The sequence below is a fragment of the Carcharodon carcharias genome, chromosome 19 (assembly GCF_017639515.1).
Source record: "Carcharodon carcharias isolate sCarCar2 chromosome 19, sCarCar2.pri, whole genome shotgun sequence".
NCBI classification, from domain to species: Eukaryota; Metazoa; Chordata; class Chondrichthyes; order Lamniformes; family Lamnidae; genus Carcharodon; species Carcharodon carcharias.
In genome coordinates this window covers 109,769,862-109,789,316 of record NC_054485.1, presented here as the reverse complement: position 1 = coordinate 109,789,316, position 19,455 = coordinate 109,769,862, and the positions used below count along the sequence as shown (strand labels likewise).

At 47.0% G+C, this 19,455-nt stretch overlaps 1 protein-coding gene, 1 long non-coding RNA gene and 1 pseudogene across 2 annotated transcripts; 2 read left to right on the top strand and 1 right to left on the bottom strand.

Annotated features, from left to right (window-relative positions):
- Window positions 1–966: 966 nt before the first annotated feature.
- LOC121291412 lies at window positions 967–7,047 on the bottom strand. Its single transcript, XR_005945997.1, has 3 exons — window positions 6,979–7,047; window positions 4,457–4,531; window positions 967–1,090 (listed from the first exon to the last, which is right to left on the bottom strand). It is a non-coding gene; the product is annotated as an uncharacterized LOC121291412 (long non-coding RNA).
- A 45-nt stretch (window positions 7,048–7,092) lies between these two features.
- LOC121291411 (zinc-binding protein A33-like) lies at window positions 7,093–17,430 on the top strand. The gene is made up of 5 exons (XM_041212537.1): window positions 7,093–7,241; window positions 8,058–8,147; window positions 11,885–11,907; window positions 12,005–12,120; window positions 16,669–17,430. The coding sequence occupies exons 2-5, from the start codon at window positions 8,124–8,126 to the stop codon at window positions 17,253–17,255; spliced, it is 750 nt and encodes a 249-aa protein (XP_041068471.1). The 5' UTR covers window positions 7,093–7,241; window positions 8,058–8,123; the 3' UTR covers window positions 17,256–17,430.
- The window catches only part of LOC121291331, a 36,877-nt pseudogene continuing 24,667 nt past the window's right edge, over window positions 7,246–19,455 (top strand).

The window sequence follows — 19,455 nt, the reverse complement described above, 5'->3', positions numbered from 1 at the left end:
AATTGTCAACAGCAGCCATCCACCTGACATACTTGGTATTAAACCATCATGCATCAGTAATTGGCTATCTCCAAATGTGCTCACAGCAAGTAACCTTGGCCTGTTTAAGTGCTCACAGATAGAATGTTGTTCGAAATTAACTAAGTCCTTATCCATAGCCACCATACCTGGACATTTCAGTGGGGTTAAGTGCAGGTACCGACAATTCATGGGCTAGCCTCCCAATTTCCAGTATCAGACAATAGAGATACAGAGATATAGTTAGGTGGAAAACAAGTATTAGGTAGAATTCATGTGTTTAGAACTAAACCAGAAATTTAAAAAGCCTTTTTCAGACAGAGGTACCAGATATTGATTAGTCTGAAGACTAGTGGGGCACCCCATCCCCTCCTACACCCAACCCCCAAAATCCCACCTCCTCCTACAGCCCCACCCACCCTAGCCTAGCCCCCACACCCACTACCCACCACCGCTACCCTCCAACACCACTAACCCAACCTGCCACTCCCTCTAACCTAATAACTCCTTCCACACCCCAACCCTCATCTTAACCACCACCCCCTACCCCATCCCCTCTACCCTACTCCTACACCCAACCCCCTACACCCTTGTATACCACCACCCCTTGTCCTAGCCCTCACACCATCCATACTCCTCACCCCTACTATCCCCATCCCCACTCCCCCATTCTCCTGCCTACCAGCCCTTCTAACCCTCCGACCACCTCATACTCCCTCCACACCTATCCTAGCCCCCACCCCTCTACCCCCTGCAACAATATTTCCCTGCCCCTTGGGAGCAATATCTCCTCCTTCCAAACCACCACCGCCCCCCCCCCCCCCCCCCCCCCCCCCCCCCCGAGCAATACCCGCTCATTGGGAGCATTATCCCCCTGGCTCCCCAACCTGTGGAGCATTACTCTCCCGCACCTCCCAACCCTCCCAGCTTGTGGGAAAACTGAGTCTCCTTCTTTTCCTCCATCCCCTCCCACTCCGCATATTCGTTCATAATCGATGGGACTCATTGGGGAATTGTTCCAACCAGGAAAAGAAGTGAAAATTCTGGCAGTGCCTGGAAGTCCATTCAGTATCTGTGATGGGGAAAGACAAGTGAATGATGTTTTGAATGTTTATCTGTTCATCAGAACTCACAATGGGGGTTTCTTCACCTGAAACACCAAAGATGCTTTTCATTCCTGATTTATTTCATTGGTAGATTTTGTTTTTATGTTCTCATTCCTACCAGGTCTCTGCTAATATGGAAAGTTATAGGCCAGCAAGCATTATGATACAAAAACAGAAACAGAAATACCTGGAAAAACTCAGCAGGGGGAGAAGAGCGCAGTTGATGTTTGAGTCCTCATGACCCTTCAACAGAACTAAGTAAAAATAGGAAAGGGGTGAAATATAAGCTGGTTTCAGGGGGTGGGGGGTGGGGGGGCGGGTTTGTTGGGACAAGAAGCCATTAATAGGTGGAGATAACCAAAAGATGTCACAGACAAAAGGACAAAGAGGTGTTGAGGGTGGTGATATTATCTAAAGGAATGTGCTAATTAAGAGTAGAAAGCAGGACAGACAAAGTACAGATAGCCCTAGTGGGGGTGGGGTGAAGGAATACTAAAAGGGCTAAAAGGTATAGATAAACAATGGGTGAAAATACATTTAAAAATAATGGAAATAGGTGGGAAAAGAAAAATCTATATAAATTATTGGAAAAAACAAAAAGGAGGGGGAAGAAACGGAAAGGGGGTGGGGTTGTATGAGAGAGTTCATGATCTAAAGTTGTTGAACTCAATATTCAGTCCGGAAGGCTGTAAAGTGCCTAATCGGAAGATGAGGTGCTGTTCATCCAGTTTGCATTGAGCTTCACTGGAACAATGCAGCAAGTCAAGGACGGACATGTGGGCATGAGAGCAGGTGGAGTGTTAAAATGGCAAGCGACAGGGAGGTCTGGGTAATGCTTGCGGACAGACCGGAGGTGTTCTGCAAAGCGGTCACCCAGTCTGCGTTATGATACGTTATGATATGGCAGGTGGTATTTGCCAGGCTGACCAAATCCACAAGGGAAATTTGGCCAAGCTATCACAACGATTTTGCAACTTGTATTTATTACGAGAAGGCTTGTGCACTGAAGTGAGGAGTAATGAGTCCTCCACCACCTTTAGAGATTTTAAAGATTAAAATTAAAACATTTATTAACAAAATAAGAAAAAAAACATAAACACACACGCAAGATTACAGTTACACAGCAAACCTTTGCAGGGTAGCTAGAAGCTTTTCCCCCAAGTCTATATCACAGAGTACCCTTTCCAGATCTCACACGGGCACAACTCACACAGCATTCCATCCTTCTTTAAATAAAGTTCTCCCTTTTTGATTTGTAAATCTCATTGTTTCAACTTGTCTTTAGAAGTTATTTTTCCCAGAGTATTAAAAACTTTCATGTTCTCATTATGTCCAGCACTTTTGGGAAAAATGATTGTAATAACCTTTCCTTATTTATCTTACCAGTTGTAAACATTCTCCATGTCCATGTCCCTTTGAAAATCAAACACTCCTCCATTTCTCTAAAAATGCAAATTTCATTCACATCATCCCTGCTGAAACTTCACCCTAGCTTTACTCATCTCTATTTCAAACATCTGTTTTACACCTCACTTCTTTGATAATTTAAACTTGCAGTCTGATCGTCTCTAATTTAATTAAGTTAGCCACACACACACACACAGACATACACAAACACACACACAGCTAATACACACACACCACACACACACACACAAACACACACAGAACTAATACACACACACCACACACAAACACACACAGAACTAATACACACCACACACACACACACACACACACAAACATACACAGAACTAATACACACACACCACACACACACACACACACGCACAAACACACACAGAACTAATACACACAGACAAACCATGCATGCACACACACACACACGCACAAACACACACAGAACTAATACACACACAGACAAACCATGCACACACACACACACACACACACACACGTACAAACACACACAGAACTAATACACACACACACACACACACACCATGCACACACACGCACACACAAGCCTACTTTAAAATCTCTCAATTATGTCAGGAAAAATCTGATAGTTTCTTGACAAAGTGTCGCTTGATATCTCTGTCAATCACATTCACCTTCCCTCACTTTGCTGATTATTTAGAGTAGGCTGATGGAGTGGTAATTAGCTGAATTGGATTTGTCCTGTTTTATTTATTTATTTATTTTAAATTTATTCACGAGATGTCAATGTTGCTGGCTGGGCCAGCATTTATTATCTATCACTACTTGCCCCTGAGAAGGTGGTGGTGAGCTGCCTTCTTGAACCGCTGCAGTCCATGTGGTGTAGGTATACCCACAGTGCTGTTAGAGGGAGTTTTAGGATTTTGACCCAGTGACCATGAAGGAATAGTGATATATTTCCGAGTCTGGATGGTGTATGGCTTGGAGGGGGATCTCCTGGGTGGCGGTGTACCCATTACCCTGCTGCCCTTGTCCTTCTAGTTGGTAGTGTACATGGGTTCGGAAAAGGCTGTCTAAGGAGCCATGGTGAGTTTCTGCAGTGCATCTTGTAGATGGCACACACTGCTGCTACTGTGTGTTGGTGGTGAAGGGACTGAATGTTTATGGATGGGGTGCCAATCAAGTGGGCTGTTTTGCCTTTTATGGTGTAGAGCTTTTTGAGTGTTGTGGGAGCTTCACTCTTCCGGGCAAGTGGGGAGTACTCCATCACAATCCTGACTTGTGCCTTGTAGATGGTGGACAGGCTTTGGGGAGTGAGAAGGTGAGTTACTTGCTGCAGGATTCCTAGCCACTGACCTGCTCTTGTAGCCACAGTATTTATATGGCTGGTCCGGTTTAGTTTCTGGTCAGTGGTAACCTAAGAATGTTGATAGTGGGGGATTCAGTGATGGTAATACCATTGAACGTCAAGGGGCAATGGTTAAATTCTCTCTTGTTGGAGATGGTCATTGCCTGGCACTTATGTGGTGCAGATATTGCTTACCACTTGTCAACCCAAGCCTGGCTATTGTCCAGGTCTTGCTGCATTTGGACAGGGACTGCTTCAGTATCTGGGGAGTCATGAATGGTACTGGACATTATGCAATCATCAGCGAACATCCCCATTTCTGACCTGGTGATGGAAGGAAGGTCATTGATGAAGCAGCTGAAGATGGTTGAGCCGAGGACACTACCCTGGGGAACTCCTGCAGTAATGTCCTGGAACTGAGATGATTGACCTCCAACAAATTCAACCACCGTCTTTTGTGTTAGGTATGACTCCAAATTATGTTTACAATCCTATTGTATAATTCTATTTACTCATTGGACTTTTAATTCCCGCTTAGTTTAGTCAGTCCTCCGCTCTCCTTTGCTGTTTCCTTTATACTTACACTTGGTTTACATTTCATTTTTTGCAGATCCTTCCCCCAGATGAAATCAGTTGAACGTTGCCAAGTCACATTCACCTGCAGCATTAAAGGAAGAAAATCCTGTTAACAGACAGTTTCTGGGTGATATGAGTATTAGCTGCACTACAAGTTACAGGAATGGTTCCAGCGGACTGCTACAGAGACACATCCAGCAGCTGCCAGGAAGAAGGTTAATAAAGCTCAGCACAGCCAGTCACCCATCACAGTCACCGCTCGACAGATCAACTCCCTGTATGTTCAAGATGCACTGAGAGATGAAGGATAAGAAGGAGGATATGTTCACGAAACAAGCCATGTGGTTGTCTGAACCCTGCCTGTGCTGAGCCAGCCTCCCCGTGGATAGTGGGACAGACAGTCCCGAGTGGCTGATCAATCAGGACTGGGCTTTGCTGCAGATAACACTCCATTTGTCTTCACTCAACATCTGCTGCAACATCTGGGGCTGGGAAATCTCATGTGTGATGAGACAAATGGGCGGTCGGAAGAAGGTTTCTGGGAGGAGGATGGAGCCCAGAGGAATGGACAAGAGGGTCGAGAATGTCCTCGGGATGAAACACAGTGGGCAGGATTTTTACTTCATTGGGCGGGCGCGGAGAGTGGGCCCAGGAGTGATTGGGCCTCGACTGTAATTTCACGCTGTTTGGCCAATTAATGGCCAGCGGGTGCGTGCACTGAAAGCTCCCTGAAGGCACAGAGCTGCCTCAGGGAGCAGAAGATGTTTAAATACATAAATAAAGGATTTTAAAATGTTAAAAACATGTCCCTGCTCACGTGACTCTCTCACATGAGCAGGGACATGTTATAAATAAGATTCAAACGTTTTTTTTTTAATTCTTAATTCCAATTCGAAACCTCATCCCGTACGTGGATGAGGTTTCATGAAAAAATTATTTTAATTGCCTTAATGGGCATGTTAATTGTCGGTGGGCGTGCTGCCAACTCCCACACACACCCGCTCAATGAAAATTTCAGCCCAGTTTTCCTCTCTTCGTCTCTATATCAGAAAAAGCCCATGTCATGTCTGGACGGTTTACTGTGAGAATGGTGTGCTGTTTCTGAAGAGATGCACAAGGTTAGTTGATGATATTCTGCCAAACTAATGTGCAGATTGCAGGAATATTATTTTCAGGAGGGGATTAGGTGGGATATGGAATTCTCCTCGTACTTCTGAGAACTGGCTAATTTCAGTCCAGGCTAATAGCAGAAACATATCTTCTGGTTATAAGGCGATAAGAATCTGATGAGTAGGATTAGTTTTGGTTGCTGTAGTACAGCCAGCTCACATAATGGACTCCTCGATTGTTCTAAAGTTTCACGTGGGTCTGTGGAGTGGGAGTAGAGTCAATAGGATCCACAGCACCAACATTACTGAGAAAGGCTGTGTGATGAGTGGAGGAATTCACACTGGGCAGTCATGGTGTCGTGCACTGATGCTGGATCTATGGTACATTGTGGAGATCCTGTCTGATCACTGATCTAGAATTCATTGATGCTGATACTAGATCCTCTTTCCGTTTGTGAATTCAATTGAACGGCGAAGTGAAAATGCGTTGCACATTGAAGTGGAGGACACTGGGTCTCATGGATAACTCATGTCACCTTAACCCCTCCCCCTCCCCAAGGAAGAGAGATACAATCTGAGGGAGAATTGCTGTAGCCTGTACAGTTTGATTAAAAAGCTTGAGGTTGAATTTCCCTAGCTGCCCTTGAGAAGGTGGTGGTGAGCTGCCTTCTTGAACCGCTGCAGCCCCTGTGGTGTAGGTACACCCACAGTGCTGTTAGGGAGGGAGTTCCAGGATTTTGACCCAGCGACAATGAAGGAAAGGTGATATATTTCCAAGTCAGGATGGTGAGTGATTTGGAGGGGATCTTCCAGGTGGTGGTGCTCCTTTCTATCTGCTGTCCTTGTCCTTCTAGATGGTGGTGGTCGTGGGTTTGGAAGGTGCTGTCGAAGAAGCCTTGGTGAATTCTTGCAGTGCATCTTGTAGATGTACACACTGCAGCTACTGTGGGTCAATGGTGGAGGGAGTGAATGTTTGTGGTTGAGGTGCCAATCAAGCTGACTGCTTTGTCCTGGAGGAGACAGCGCCTACACATTTTCCAATGCACTTCTGCTGAAGTTACAGCCAATTCTGGGCACCACACTTTGGGAAGGATATCAAGGCCAAAGGGATGATGCAAGGGGAGATTTATCGGAGTGGGACCAGGGATGAGGGACTTCAGTTAAACGGAATGACCACCAAAGTGACGATTGAGAGAATCATTGTGGATTTAAAGGGAGAGGTCAGGAGGAGCAGGGCAATATGTTTCAGTTTGTGTTTCCCATAAAGTAAAACACAACTTGGCCATCCATGCCTGGTGCTGTTTTGAGACAGAGTATATGAAGGAGAGCAGCAGGCTGCCAGTCACTCACAGGACAAAATCCCCACCTCCTCCCATCCTCTCTCCACCCACCCCCACTACCAACAGACTTTCACTCTCACCGCCTGGGTTCAATTATTCCTTGTCAGTCCCTCTAACCCTGTTGATTCTTCATTCTGGGTTTCGTCTCCAGGTCACAGAGTGGGTGGGGCCTAGAGCAGCAAATAACAATAATTCCTGTGTATTGCAGTGAACGTCATGAGGGAATTACTGAACTGAATGTGTTCAGCAGCAGCACAGCAACATTGAAACTGAAAGTGGTTTGAATTAGGAAGTGCTGAGTGTGGACATAGATTCCAGGCAGCAGGAGAGTTGGACTAAGAAGGTAATGTGTCGCATTTTGTTTTGATTTCTTCACTGATCCAGTTTTACTGGAGTGTGAACACAACTTCTGCCACTCCTGTATCACCCAGTGTTGGGAAAAGGAGATAAATTCCTGCCCGGAATGTAGACAGGTGTTTCTGGAAAGAAACCTCAGGATAAGTCGGGTCTTAGCGAATTTGGCTGAGAAAGTTCGAAAATTAAAGGTGAATCTGAAAGAGAAGGAAAGTAAACTTCATGTGAGGAACATCAGGAAAAACTGAAGCTGTTTTGTGAAATTAACAAGAAGTTGATCTGTGTGAATTGTAGAAATTCAAGGGGAAACAGAGAGCACTACTTCATTCCCCCTGTCCAAATATCCTTCTTTCTCTTTTTCCCTCAGATTCCTATCTAGTTTCCCCTTAAATATATCTGTAACTTTCACCTCAATCACACCCTGTTTTAGTGAGGTCTACACTCTCATCACTCTCTTAGTAAAGAAGTTTCGCCTGAACTCCCTATTGGATTTATTTCTAACTATATTATTTTTATAGCCCCGATTTCTGGGCTTCCTACAATTGGAAATGTCTTCACTACATGTATTGTGCAGACTCCTTTCATAATTTTCAAGAACCCAATTAGGTTTTCTCTGTTCTCAAGTGAAGTAGATTAATCTTTCCTGTTATCGTCTCAATTCTTGGAAATATTTTTTGCCCTGTCTACTTCCTTTCCATGTCCTTTTATAATATCCTCTTTCCACTTGTGTGCCTGCAGGAATGGGAATTGACAATTCTCAGCAACATGTAACAATGCGAGTGTAATTTTTGCTTTCTGGTTATAGAACAGGCTTGTCCAACACTCGGGCCGTGGGCCACAATCCAGTTCCCGAAGCCTCTGTATCCGGCCCATGGATTCACAGTTCAAACAATGGGTAAGTTGAATGAAAGATATCTGCATGGATCTGATCCTCCAATCACAGGCGGTTTCTTTGCCACATTTGTGGTCAGCAAGCAGCAAATTCTGGAGGGAATCAGTCTTTGATTCGCCGAACAGCAAGTGGTGTGAAGATAAGTGGCTGCTCCTTTGTTTTCAAAGTGTTGTTCTCTCTCGTCCTCCCACACTGGCTGAAGGAGCACAGGGCTAAGATGGAGGAATGAGCAGGGCGGCCACCAGGAAAAGCAGAGTACAAGGAAAGCAAGCAAGGGTTTGGGAGAGGAACAGCAAGCAGGGTGGCAAGCAGGAAGCAACAAGTGCTGAGCAATCGGATGGAGGCTGGGACGGCCCAGAAGGGATTGGAGGCCCAGAGAGTCGGCGATGGTCAGGATGGTCTGGGAGCTCCTGGAGGTTGGGATGGTCCAGGAGTGGGTGGAGGTTGGGAATCTGATGACACCTTAATTGAAGACGCGTCACAGTGCTCACCCACACCCTCCACCAGCGTGGATGCGCACACCTTGGTGGGGCCTAGCCCTAGTGTCACCTCGGGATCATAATCTGGTGAGCACATCGCACTGTCCGATCCACAGTAGGCAGCAGCAAGGACTTCCCAGGTTTCTGGCACTTGGAGGACTGCTGGAGGCCAGAAATCTGCTGAGCTCAAATCAGATGAGAAGCCTCTGGACTCGGTCATACCTCAGTTGCTGGAGCTGCAAAGGCAAGCTCAGGAACATCAGGAAGGGATGTCCGCTGCACTCCTCAGATTGCAAGGCACGATGGAGGAGTCTGTCTGCCTTCAGGCTGAGGTGATAGTGCCGGCATTGCAACGCACCGAGGGCAACACTGGCAGGATGGCAGCCGCCATGGAGACCTTGGTCCAGGATGTCGTTCTTGCACTGCTGCGCGGGCTGAACTCCATCGCTGATGCCAGAGTTGGCCTCCAACGGTGCAACGTGAGAGGGGTGCGGGGAAGCTCGATCTCATTTCAGCTTCCCCTTCTCCTCAAGGAATCAGCCAGGGGCCCTCAGGCATAGGGAGGAGGATCAGCAGGTGCACATCCCCGGGCAACAAGCTGACTCGGGGAGGGTTTAGCCCATCGAATTCCCTCTTCCTGTGATCCCAGAAGCTCCAACTCCACAGACCAAGGAGGGTGCCACTGACATACAGCAGGACCCCGAAAGCAGGCCAGGCCGTCCAGAGGAATGCCCGTCAAAGTTATCACAGACAGCAAGTAGCAGTCAGCTGGCTACCACCAATGTGGCTGTCGGGGGAGCACCAAGATGTTGTGACAGGGTTACAGTGACTTGTGGAGCTGGAGCTGTTGAGGTCACAGGAAGAGGGGAGTTGGATGGGCCGGACACTCTCGGAGTCACCTGGGTGAATGGGCCTGGAATGTGATCCTCCTCCCTACCGGTGCCCAGGGGCCCCAGGCTGACTCCTTGAGGAGCAGGGATAGCTGGAGTGAGATCGAGCTGCCTGGCACCCCTCTCGTGTACATACTGTTGGAGGCCAATAAAGTCAGCAGCAGTGGAGTTGAGCCCGTGCAGCAGTGCAGGAGTGAAGTCCTGGGCCAAGGTCTCCATGGTGGCCGCCATCCTACCAGTGTTGACCACAGTGCATTAGCATGCTGGCGCTATCACCTCAGACTGAAAGCAGAAGGACTCCTCCATCGTGCATTGCAGTCTGAGGAGTGCAGCGAACAATCCTTCCTGATGTTCCTGAGCTTGTCTTTTCAGCTCCAGCAGCTGTGACATGACCGAGTCCAGAGGCTCGTCATCTGACTCGAACTCAGCAACGTTCTGGCCTCCAGTAGTCCTCCGAGTGCTGGAAACCTGGTAAGTCCCTGCCTTGCCTACAGTGGATGGGACAGTGCGATGTGCTCACCGGGTTGTGATCCCGAGGCTATTGTAAAGCTAGGTCTGACTCTGCGCTGGTGGAGGGAATGGGTGAGTGCTGTGACGGGACTTCAGGGAGGGTGCCTCCAGATTCCTCTTCAGAGGTTTCTTTGGGGTTTGATTAGAGGCCCTGGATCATTGGACTCTGTCGGTTGTTTGGCAGATGTTCCTGCAGAAGCAAGGAGGGATAATTAGCACATGGTGGTGGCCTGTGAAAGAGGACACATCACTCATGGCTTGGTTGTCTGATGGATGTTGCACTGCTGGATCCTCACTTGGTAGAGCACCACTGACCTCACCGTCAGTGCAGGACCGGTCCAGATCCTTGCCGGCTGGATGGATCTGTTTTCAAAGTCCATGAAAACCTTGATTTTGGGCATTCCACCATTGGTCTGCAATCCCTCCCTCTTGTTGTGTGCCAGCTTGTCCTGCATGGATACAGATGGAGACAGTTTAAGCAGGACTCCTGCCGGGCCAGATGATAAATATGCCTGGCCTGTGTGGGTGGTGAGTGGTCCCATGGATGGGATGAGGACAGTGACGGTGAGTGTGAGAGAGCGAATGATGATGCCCATTGAACTGACAGTGAGTGTGAGCCCTGTGGATGTGTGATGGGTTTGTGAGTGTATGAGTTGAGAGTGATGAAAAGACTAACTTACCCTGGCGGAATGGAGGGAATCATTCATCCTCTTGCGGCACTGGGTGCCTGTCCTCTTCTGAAGGGCATTGGCGCTGACCACCGCTGCCACCGCCTCCCAAACTGATTGGTCACATTGCTGCCCATCATGTGGCCAGACTGGGGGGTACAGGACACACCAGTGGGCCTCCACGGCATCGCTCGAGAGACGGGTGGCTGAACCTGGGGGCTACAGTCTTCCTTAGTTTCAGGGCCATGTCTTCCATGCAGCAGTGGTGAGTTGGAAGCACTGAGCTGTGTGCTTGTGGCTGGGCTTTAAACATGGCACCTGGCGTGACACAGCGGCGGGGTGATGGAGGGCGGGCGAATGAGAGCCCGCCTGCCATGGAAACGGCATGTTTCCCGGGAATGCATAAATAATAAGGCGGGTTCGGGATGATACGGCGTGAAAACCTGCCATTGCGGCCGGTGGATAAAAAGTAGTTTTACTTGCCCGCTACTGGATTTAGTGCAAATTTTGGGAAAATTCTGCTGTGTGTGTGTGTCTGTGTGGGTGTGTGTGCCTCTGTTTGTGAATGTGTGTGGGTGTGTGTGAGAGTAGGTGACTCTGGGTGATTGAGTGTAAGATCGAGAACCCTGAGATTGGGATTGAGCCATACACACACATCCTGCTTGCCTTGCATCCCCCCCCCCCCACTCCCAAAAATCGATTCACAAAGCAAGTCGGAAGGGGACAAAAACCCAGGCTGAATTGCAGCCTGATTTCATATGAATTCCACTGAGGCCAGCATGAAATGTGTGCCATCAGAGGAGAATGCAAGGTCAGTGTTAGTAAAATCACATCCTTAGTTCAGGCCTGGTCCCTGCCCCTTGCTTGATGACCACGACTTGGGGCCTAGTCTGTCTCTCTCTGCTTCTAAAGTGTAAAGGCAAAAAAAAGATTTTCCTGGTAAGCGCTGCTGCTTGGCACTTTTTAATGGGTGTTTTTATGAATTACTCTTTTTTGAAATTTATTACTTTGACAATGATATTTTTAAATTCAAGATAATGAGTTTTTCGTACCAAATTTTGTACCAAAATTTGATCGTCGAACCCCTTGAATGAGAAAAAAGTGAAATGTGGGCCCCCAACCAAAAAGGTTAGATAAACCTGATATAGAATGAGAGTCTCTGTTAACTCAGATTTGTGTTTTGTTTATTTCAGGAGGAAGCATCTCAGAAGAGGAGGTAGGACATAAACTTTACTGAAGCTCAGTGCAAGTTAGTAAAATTACTCAGGAAAGTGTTTATGGTCAATTTATAATCAAATGTTTAATATTTACAGGATTAGAGGTCACAGTAATAAGCTATCACGAGCAGATGATGTCCTGTCCTTCGGAAAATTCAATGGCCCTTTACCGTACCCAGTGGGCAGAGAAATGCTGAATGCCATTAACCCTGGTAAAACTCAAATAAGTTCCTCTTTCCTGATCTATATCTTATAATTTGAATTGTATGCATGCAAATATCAAAGGCAATATGTTTAAGTGCTTTGTTATAAAGAAATGTGGATAAAAATGGCCCTGATTGGAATTGAGTTCTTATTCATGCACCAAATCCACCTTCCAAAAAAAGCATCACCTTCAGCTGGTCAGCTGGAACTATCAGCTCCCCGAACATCACCAATACAGGAACTGTCAGATGAAGCACTGTCTCCAGAGCCCATCGATACTTTACAAACTTCAGCAAGTGGAAAGCTCACCATTCCCAACTGAACCTTTCCTCCTCTACAATATTCAGCTTCCTGATACATCTCTACCTTGTTAACCACACTCATGTCCATGAGCAACGTCAGGACAGAAAGCCTGGGAATGGGGCTTTGCCTGTGTGTTGAGGGAGGAGGAGTGGTGAAGGGTATGGAGTCAGCTGGTGTTCACTGTGGACCTGGGGAGCAAGCATTGGATTGTAATCCATTTCCTGAGTGTCAGGAAAGCTTATTTTCTCATTTGCCTTGAGGAAACACTGCACTCACTCCAGGTGAATATTTTTTATCCATCTAAGGAGAGTATGAAGGTAGAGGTTTGACTGTGGAGTGTTATATTGAATAACCGGCTCCACATGTGTCCCTGTATCAAATATTATTTGTTCCCTCAGACCAGAATGGAAATATCTTGGTGTTGAGATCTTGATCTAAATTTTCCAGGCAGCTTTGAAGAAAGGATTTGTTTTTTTCGATGAGCAGAGGTGACGTGCTTTCTGTCCATATGTATTAACATGACTGTGTCTAAGGGAGTCTGGGTCTCTGTCTCCAGCACATGGTGTAAGGGTTTCAGTGGGAAGAGAGTCAGCTCCGTCATTTGGCCCTTATAAAACTCAGGAGTGGAATTATTATTTGCATCCAGGTCACTGCTTTTCCAAAAGTAAAATATTGCAGTTGCTGGAAATTTGAACTAAAAACAAGAAATGCTGGCAATGTTCAGCAGGCCAGACAGAATCTGTGGAGAGAAAGACAAAGCTAACATTTCAGATCAACGACCTATCATCAGAACTAAAGCAAATTAGGAATGTAATAGTTTACGCAATTGAAAGGGGTACAGGGTTGGGGGGTAGGGGGATCTGGTCAGAAGTTTGTGATTAGAGTGGAGGACAGCAGAGAAAAGGTTTCATCATACAAAAGCTAAAGGGAACAGTAGTGGGTAAAGTAAAGAAACAAAAGTTCTGGCTAGATGAGCTGTGAATGGCTGGACAGCAGTCATCTCGATAAAAAGCAATAATAAAGAAAGAAATGAGAAAAAAAATCTCAAAAAAGAAACGCACACAAAAAAAACGGAGGCAGCAGTTCTAGCCTAAAGTTCTTGAGTCTCAGTGTTGAGTCCAAAGGGCTGTTGAGTGCCGAGTCAAAAAATGAGCTGTTGTTCCTCGAGATTGAGTTGAGCTTCATTGGAGTATTGCAGGAGGCCTGGGATGGAAAGGTCAAAGTAGAGCAAGATGGAGAATTAAAATGTCAGGTGGCAAGAAGTTCGAGATCATGCTTGTGACATGAATGGAGGAGTTCCACAAAACAGTCACCCAGTCTGAGTTTGGTCTCGCCAATGTACAGGAAACCACATTGTGAACAGTGAATACTATATTGTAAAAAGGACACGTAAATCGTTGTTTCACTTGGAAAGAGTGTTTGGAGCGTTGGATGGTGAGAATAGAGGAGGTAAAATGGCAGGTGTTGCCTCTCCTGTGCTTGTATGGAAAGATGCTGTAGGAAAGGGAGGGGGTATTGGGGGTGACTGGGGAATGGATCAGTGTATCACAGAGGGAGCGGTGCCTTCAAACAGGAGGGCAGGGGAAGACGTGTTTGGTGGTGGAATCAGGCTATAAGTGGCAGAAATGGTGGAGTATAGTCCTTTGAATACAGGGTGAAGGTCGAGGCTCCGATTTTAATTCTGTCGCATGGAATCTCTCCCGCTCCTACCACCAGCCATTGGTGTTTGTTGAAAGGATTTACAAGTTGATAATCAACCTATTGGCCATTTCACGAATGCAACTTCCTTGGCCATTAAGTCCGGGAGTGGGACTCAAACCTGAAGCTTCTGACTCAGAGGCAGGGACTCTGCCCATTACGCTGCTATTGCAACAGCCTTATTCAACAGGACAATAATAAAAATACCTGGAAAATCTCAGCAGATCTGGCAGCATCTGTGGAGAGGAACACAGTTAACGTTTCGAGTCCGTATGACTCTTCAACAGAACTAAGTAAAAATAGAAAGGAGGTGAAATATATGCTGGTTTGTGGGGTGGGGGGGGGTGGGGGGGGTGGTTGTTGGGGGGTAGAGCTGGATAGAGGACCAGTGATAGGTGGAGATAGCCAAAAGATGTCATAGACAAAAGGACAAAGAGGTGTTGAAGGTGGTGATATTATCTAAGGAATGTGCTAATTAAATGTAGAAAGCAGGACAAGTAAGGTACAGATAGCCCTAGTGGGGGTGGGGTGGGGTGAAGGGAAGGGATCAAGGGATTGAAATAGGCTAAAAGGTAGAGATAAAACAATGAATGGAAATACATTTAAAAATAATGGAAAAAGGTGGGAAAAGAAAAATCTCTATAAATTATTGGAAATAAAAAGGGGGGGATCGGAATGGGGGTGGGGATGGAGGAGAGAGTTCAAGATCTAAAGTTGTTGAACTCAATATTCAGTACGGAAGGCTGTAAGGTGCCTAGTTGGAAGATGAGGTGCTGTTCCTCCAGTTTGCGTTGAGCTTCACTGGAACAACGCAGCAGGCCAAGGACGGACATGTGGGCATGAGAGGAGGGTGGAGTGTTGAAATGGCAAGCGACAGGGAGGTCTGGGTCATGCTTGCGGACAGACCGGAGGTGTTCCGCAAAGCGATCACCCAGTCTACGTTTGGTCTCTCCAATGTAGAGGAAACCGCATTGGGAGCAATAAATGCAATAGACTAAATTGAGGGAAGTACAAGTGAAATGCTGCTTCACTTGAAAGGAGTGTTTGGGCCCTTGGACAGTGAGGAGAGGGGAAGTAAAGGGGCAGGTGTTGCACCTTCTGTGGTTGCATGGGAAGATGCTATGGGAGGAGGTGATGGAGGAGTGGACCAGGGTGTCCCGGAGGGAACAATCCCTGCGGAATGCCACTGGGGGGGGGGGGGGGGGGGCGGTGGGGGGGGTGAAGGGAAGACGTGTTTGGTGGTGGCATCATGCTGGAGTTGGCGGAAATGGCAGAGGATGATCCTTTGAATGCGGAGGCTGGTGGGGTGATAAGTGAGGACAAGGGGGACCCTATCATGTTTCTGGGAAGCAGAGGAAGGTGTGAGGGCGGATGCGCGGGAGATAGGCTGGACACGGTTGAGGGCCCTGTCAACGACCGTGGGTGGAAAACCTCGGTTAAGGAAGAAGGAAGACATGTCAGAGGAACTGTTTTGGAAAGTGGCATCATCAGAACAGATGCGACGGAGGCGAAGGAACTGAGAGAATGGGATAGAGTCCTTACAGGAAGTGGGGTGTGAGGAGCTAAAGCAGCCAGACCTGCTGAGTTTTTCCAGGTATTTTTATTTTTGTTTTGGATTTCCAGCATCCGCAGTTTTTTGCTTTTATCTTATTCACCAGGACACTGGTCCCAGTGCAGTTCAGGTGAAGGCTGTCCCAATACTACAGCTCCCTCTGTCCCCAGTACAGGTGTCAGTATTCCACAAATCCTCCATGAATCCAAACACTTTCCCATCTGTTCTGTAAAGAATCTCCATGCCTGTGGAGAATTTACTGGAGCTAACTGTGGGTAATTTTCCCCCCATATATACACACATGCACACACATACACAAACATCTAATACACACACAGACACTCATCTGTACACACACATACCAGATACACACACACACACACACACACATAGACCCAGCCCTTCAACATGAGTGTCCTCAATCAGTAATCTGGCAAGCAGTGTGGTAATGTTTGTTAAATCCTTTTGTGATGCATTAAACTGGGAACAGTATTTAATTTTACATTGAGGCTCCAGTTCCAGCTTTTGCTCATTTTCTTATTTCTATCCCCACACAGTCCCACAGAGCTGAGGAGGGTGGGTGTAATATTTGATATTTCCAGAAGCTGTGACCTCCCTTTGTGAAAGTCCCAGTGTTTTCTGCTGTTGTCAGATTCCCGTTTCCTCCCCTCAGGGTGGCTCTTTTTCATGGTGAGCAACAGGAAACCAAATCAAAAACGGTCAGATCAAGGATCTTCCTTGATTCCCAGTGAATCCACCCAACCACCCCGCCAATCCCCAGCAAGTCTCTCTCTCAATCCCCAGTGACTGTCTCACATCTGATCCCCAGCGAGTCTCTCCCTCAATTCCCAGTGGCTCTCTCACCACTCCCACATCCCCAGGAAATCTCACCCCCAATCCACAGCGAGTCTCTCCCCTGATCCCTAGCGAGTCCCTCCTTCCTCCCACACCTGCCCTCCATGATCCCCAGTAACTCTCTCAAATTCTTTGCTTTTTCTTCCAGTCTCTGTGACCCTGGACGTGGAAACAGCAAATCCCTGGCTTGAGGTGTCTGAGGATCTGAAGAGTTTGAGATGGATCGGGCCTGGGAGGAGTCTCCCTGACACCGGGAAGAGGTTTACAGACTGTATCTGTGCACTGGGATCAGAGGGATTCACATCAGGGAAACATTACTGGGAGGTGGAGGTGGGGGAGAATCGGGGCTGGAGTCTGGGAGTAGCTTCAGAGTCTGTGGAGAGGAAGAGGTGGGTCAGTCTGAGCCCGGAGACTGGATTCTGGACCATTGGGCGGTTTGATCATCTGTTTAACATACACTCCTTTACGCGATCCCGTCTCCCTGTCGGTCAGATCGCTGGGAAGGTGGGAGTTTATCTCAGTTTTGAGTCTGGGACAGTTTCATTTTACAACGCGAACACCAAGTCCCATCTCCACAGCTTCACTGGGAATAAATTCACTGAGAAACTTTATCCTTTCTTTGAAACTTATGATGGAAACCAGTTTCTGAGAATCTGCTCCGGTTCTGATCCGGATCTGGAAAAGGGGCGGGGCCTTAGCGTGGTTACATCATCCCTGACGTCACAAATGAATTAACCCCATGATTAGGGTCAGGAGCAGAGGTCAGGGGTTGAGGGTTAGAAATCACCATTGACAACAGGTTGTCACTAAATGTGTCATTTAATTTCCAAATTGTAAAATCCCAACCAGACTGTAAATAAAACCAATACAAATATCAATGTCAGAGGATTCAAATAAAATGTAAATTAAATATCTTGTGTGTCTCCTTCCTTCATTTAATCCCTGCTTCAGTCAGTCAAACCACCCAGTCCCATCCTCCATCTCTTCACCTGTTTCCCAGTCTGTAGCTGGGATTTCTTCTGTGTTTCCATTTCTCACTCTGCACCCAGAACATGAAAACCTGAGAGAGAAATCCAGATATTGAAGGGTGACAATACTGCATTTCCATGGTGTTTGGGAATTTACATTCTTCCCTCTTCAAGCCCCTCACTTGAAGCTGACCCTTCCCCTAGAGTGCATGCTGAGACTCTCTTTCCACACTCCTTCTCAGTTTAATACTGACACACTCCTTCCCCACACCCGAAAGGACCGATCCAAGGATCTTTTTAAGCATTCAAAAGATGTGAGCTTTGCTGGCTAGAGCAAAATTTATTGCCCATCCTTAATTACCCTTGTGAAGGTGGTGGTGAGCTGCCTTCTTTAATCACTGCAGTCCATGTGATGTAGGTACACACACAATACTGTTAGGAAGGGGGTTCCAGGATTGTGACCCAATGACAGTGAAGGAACGGCAATATATTTCCAAGTCAGGATGGTGAGTGGCTTGGAGGGGAACTTCCAGTTGGTGGTGTTTCCATCTATCTGCTGACCTTGTCCTTCTAGATGGTAGTGGTCATGGGTTTGGAAGGTGCTGTCTAAGGAGTCTTGGTGTGTTTCTGCAGTGCATCTTGTAGATGGTACACACTGTGCCACTGTGCATCGGTGGTGGAGGGAGTGAATGTATGTGGATGTGGTGCCAATCGAGCTGGTTGCTTTGTCCTGGATGGTGTCAAGCTTCTTGGGTGTTGTGGGAGCTGCAATCATCCAGGAAAGTCGAGAATATTCCATCACACTCCTGGCTTGTGCCTTGTAGATTGTGGCAGGGTTTGGGGAGTCAGGTGGTGAGTTACCACAGAATTCCTAGCCTCTGACATGCTTTTGTTGCCATAGTATTTATATGGCTGGTCCAGTTCAGTTTCTGGCAAATGGTAACCCAAGAATGTTGATAGTGGGGATTCAGCGATGGTAATGCCATTGAGTGTCAAGGGGCGATGGTTAGATTCTCTCTTGTTGGGGATTGTCAGTACCTGGCACTTGAGTGGCTTGAATGTTACTTGTCCTTGTCAGCCCAAGCCTGGATATTGTCCAGGTATTGCTGGATTTGGACATGGACTGCTTCCGTATCTGAGGAGTCGTGAATGGTGCTGAACATCGTGCAATCATCAGTGAACATCCCCACTTCTGACCTTATGATGGAAGGAAGGTCATTGGTGAAGCAGCTGAAGATGGCTGGGTCTAGGACACTATCCTGAGGAACTCCTGCAGTGATGTCCTGGAACTGAGATGACTGACCTCCAACAACCACAACCATCTTCCTTTGTGCTCGTTATGAATCCAACCAGTGGCGAGTTTCCCCCGATTCCCATTGACTCCAGTTTTGCTCGGGCTCCTTGATGCCACACTCGGTCAAATGCTGCCTTGATGTCAAGGGCAATCACTCCTACCTCAACTCTGGAGTTCAGCTCTTTTGTCCATGTTTGAACCAACGTAGTAATAAGGTCAGGAGTTGAGTGGCCCTGGCGGAACCCAAACTGAGCATCAGTGAGCAGATTATTGCTAAGCAACTGCCGCTTGAAAGCACTGTTGATGACACCTTCCATCACTTTTCTGATGATCTTGAGTAGACTGATGGGCGGTAATTGGCCGGGTTGGATTTGTCCTGCTTTTTGTGTACAGGCCATACTTGGGTGATTTTGCACATTGCCGGATAGATGCCAAAGTTGTAGATGCCAGTGTTGTAGTTGTAATGGAACAGGTCTTCCCCTTTCCCTTTCTGCTCCTCTCCATTTTCCCTTTATTTCACTTACAACTATTGTTAGGAGATAGGGATAGTTTAAATTATATTTGTATTTGTTGGTGTTAGGAACATGCTCTAAACTTTGAGTCTGATTTGTATTTCTGTATATTTGTGTTATGGTTGAGTTTTAGTTTCACTTTAAAAGGTCCTTGCATTTCT

Excerpts from the sequence above, each read along its gene's own strand:
- LOC121291411 (XM_041212537.1), top strand. The coding sequence starts at position 8,124 with ATGGATTCACAGTTCAAACAATGG. Across the intron at positions 11,908-12,004 it reads GAAGCATCTCAGAAGAGGAG|GATTAGAGGTCACAGTAATA; the intron begins GTAGGACATAAA and ends TAATATTTACAG. Across the intron at positions 12,121-16,668 it reads GCTGAATGCCATTAACCCTG|TCTCTGTGACCCTGGACGTG; the intron begins GTAAAACTCAAA and ends TTTTTCTTCCAG.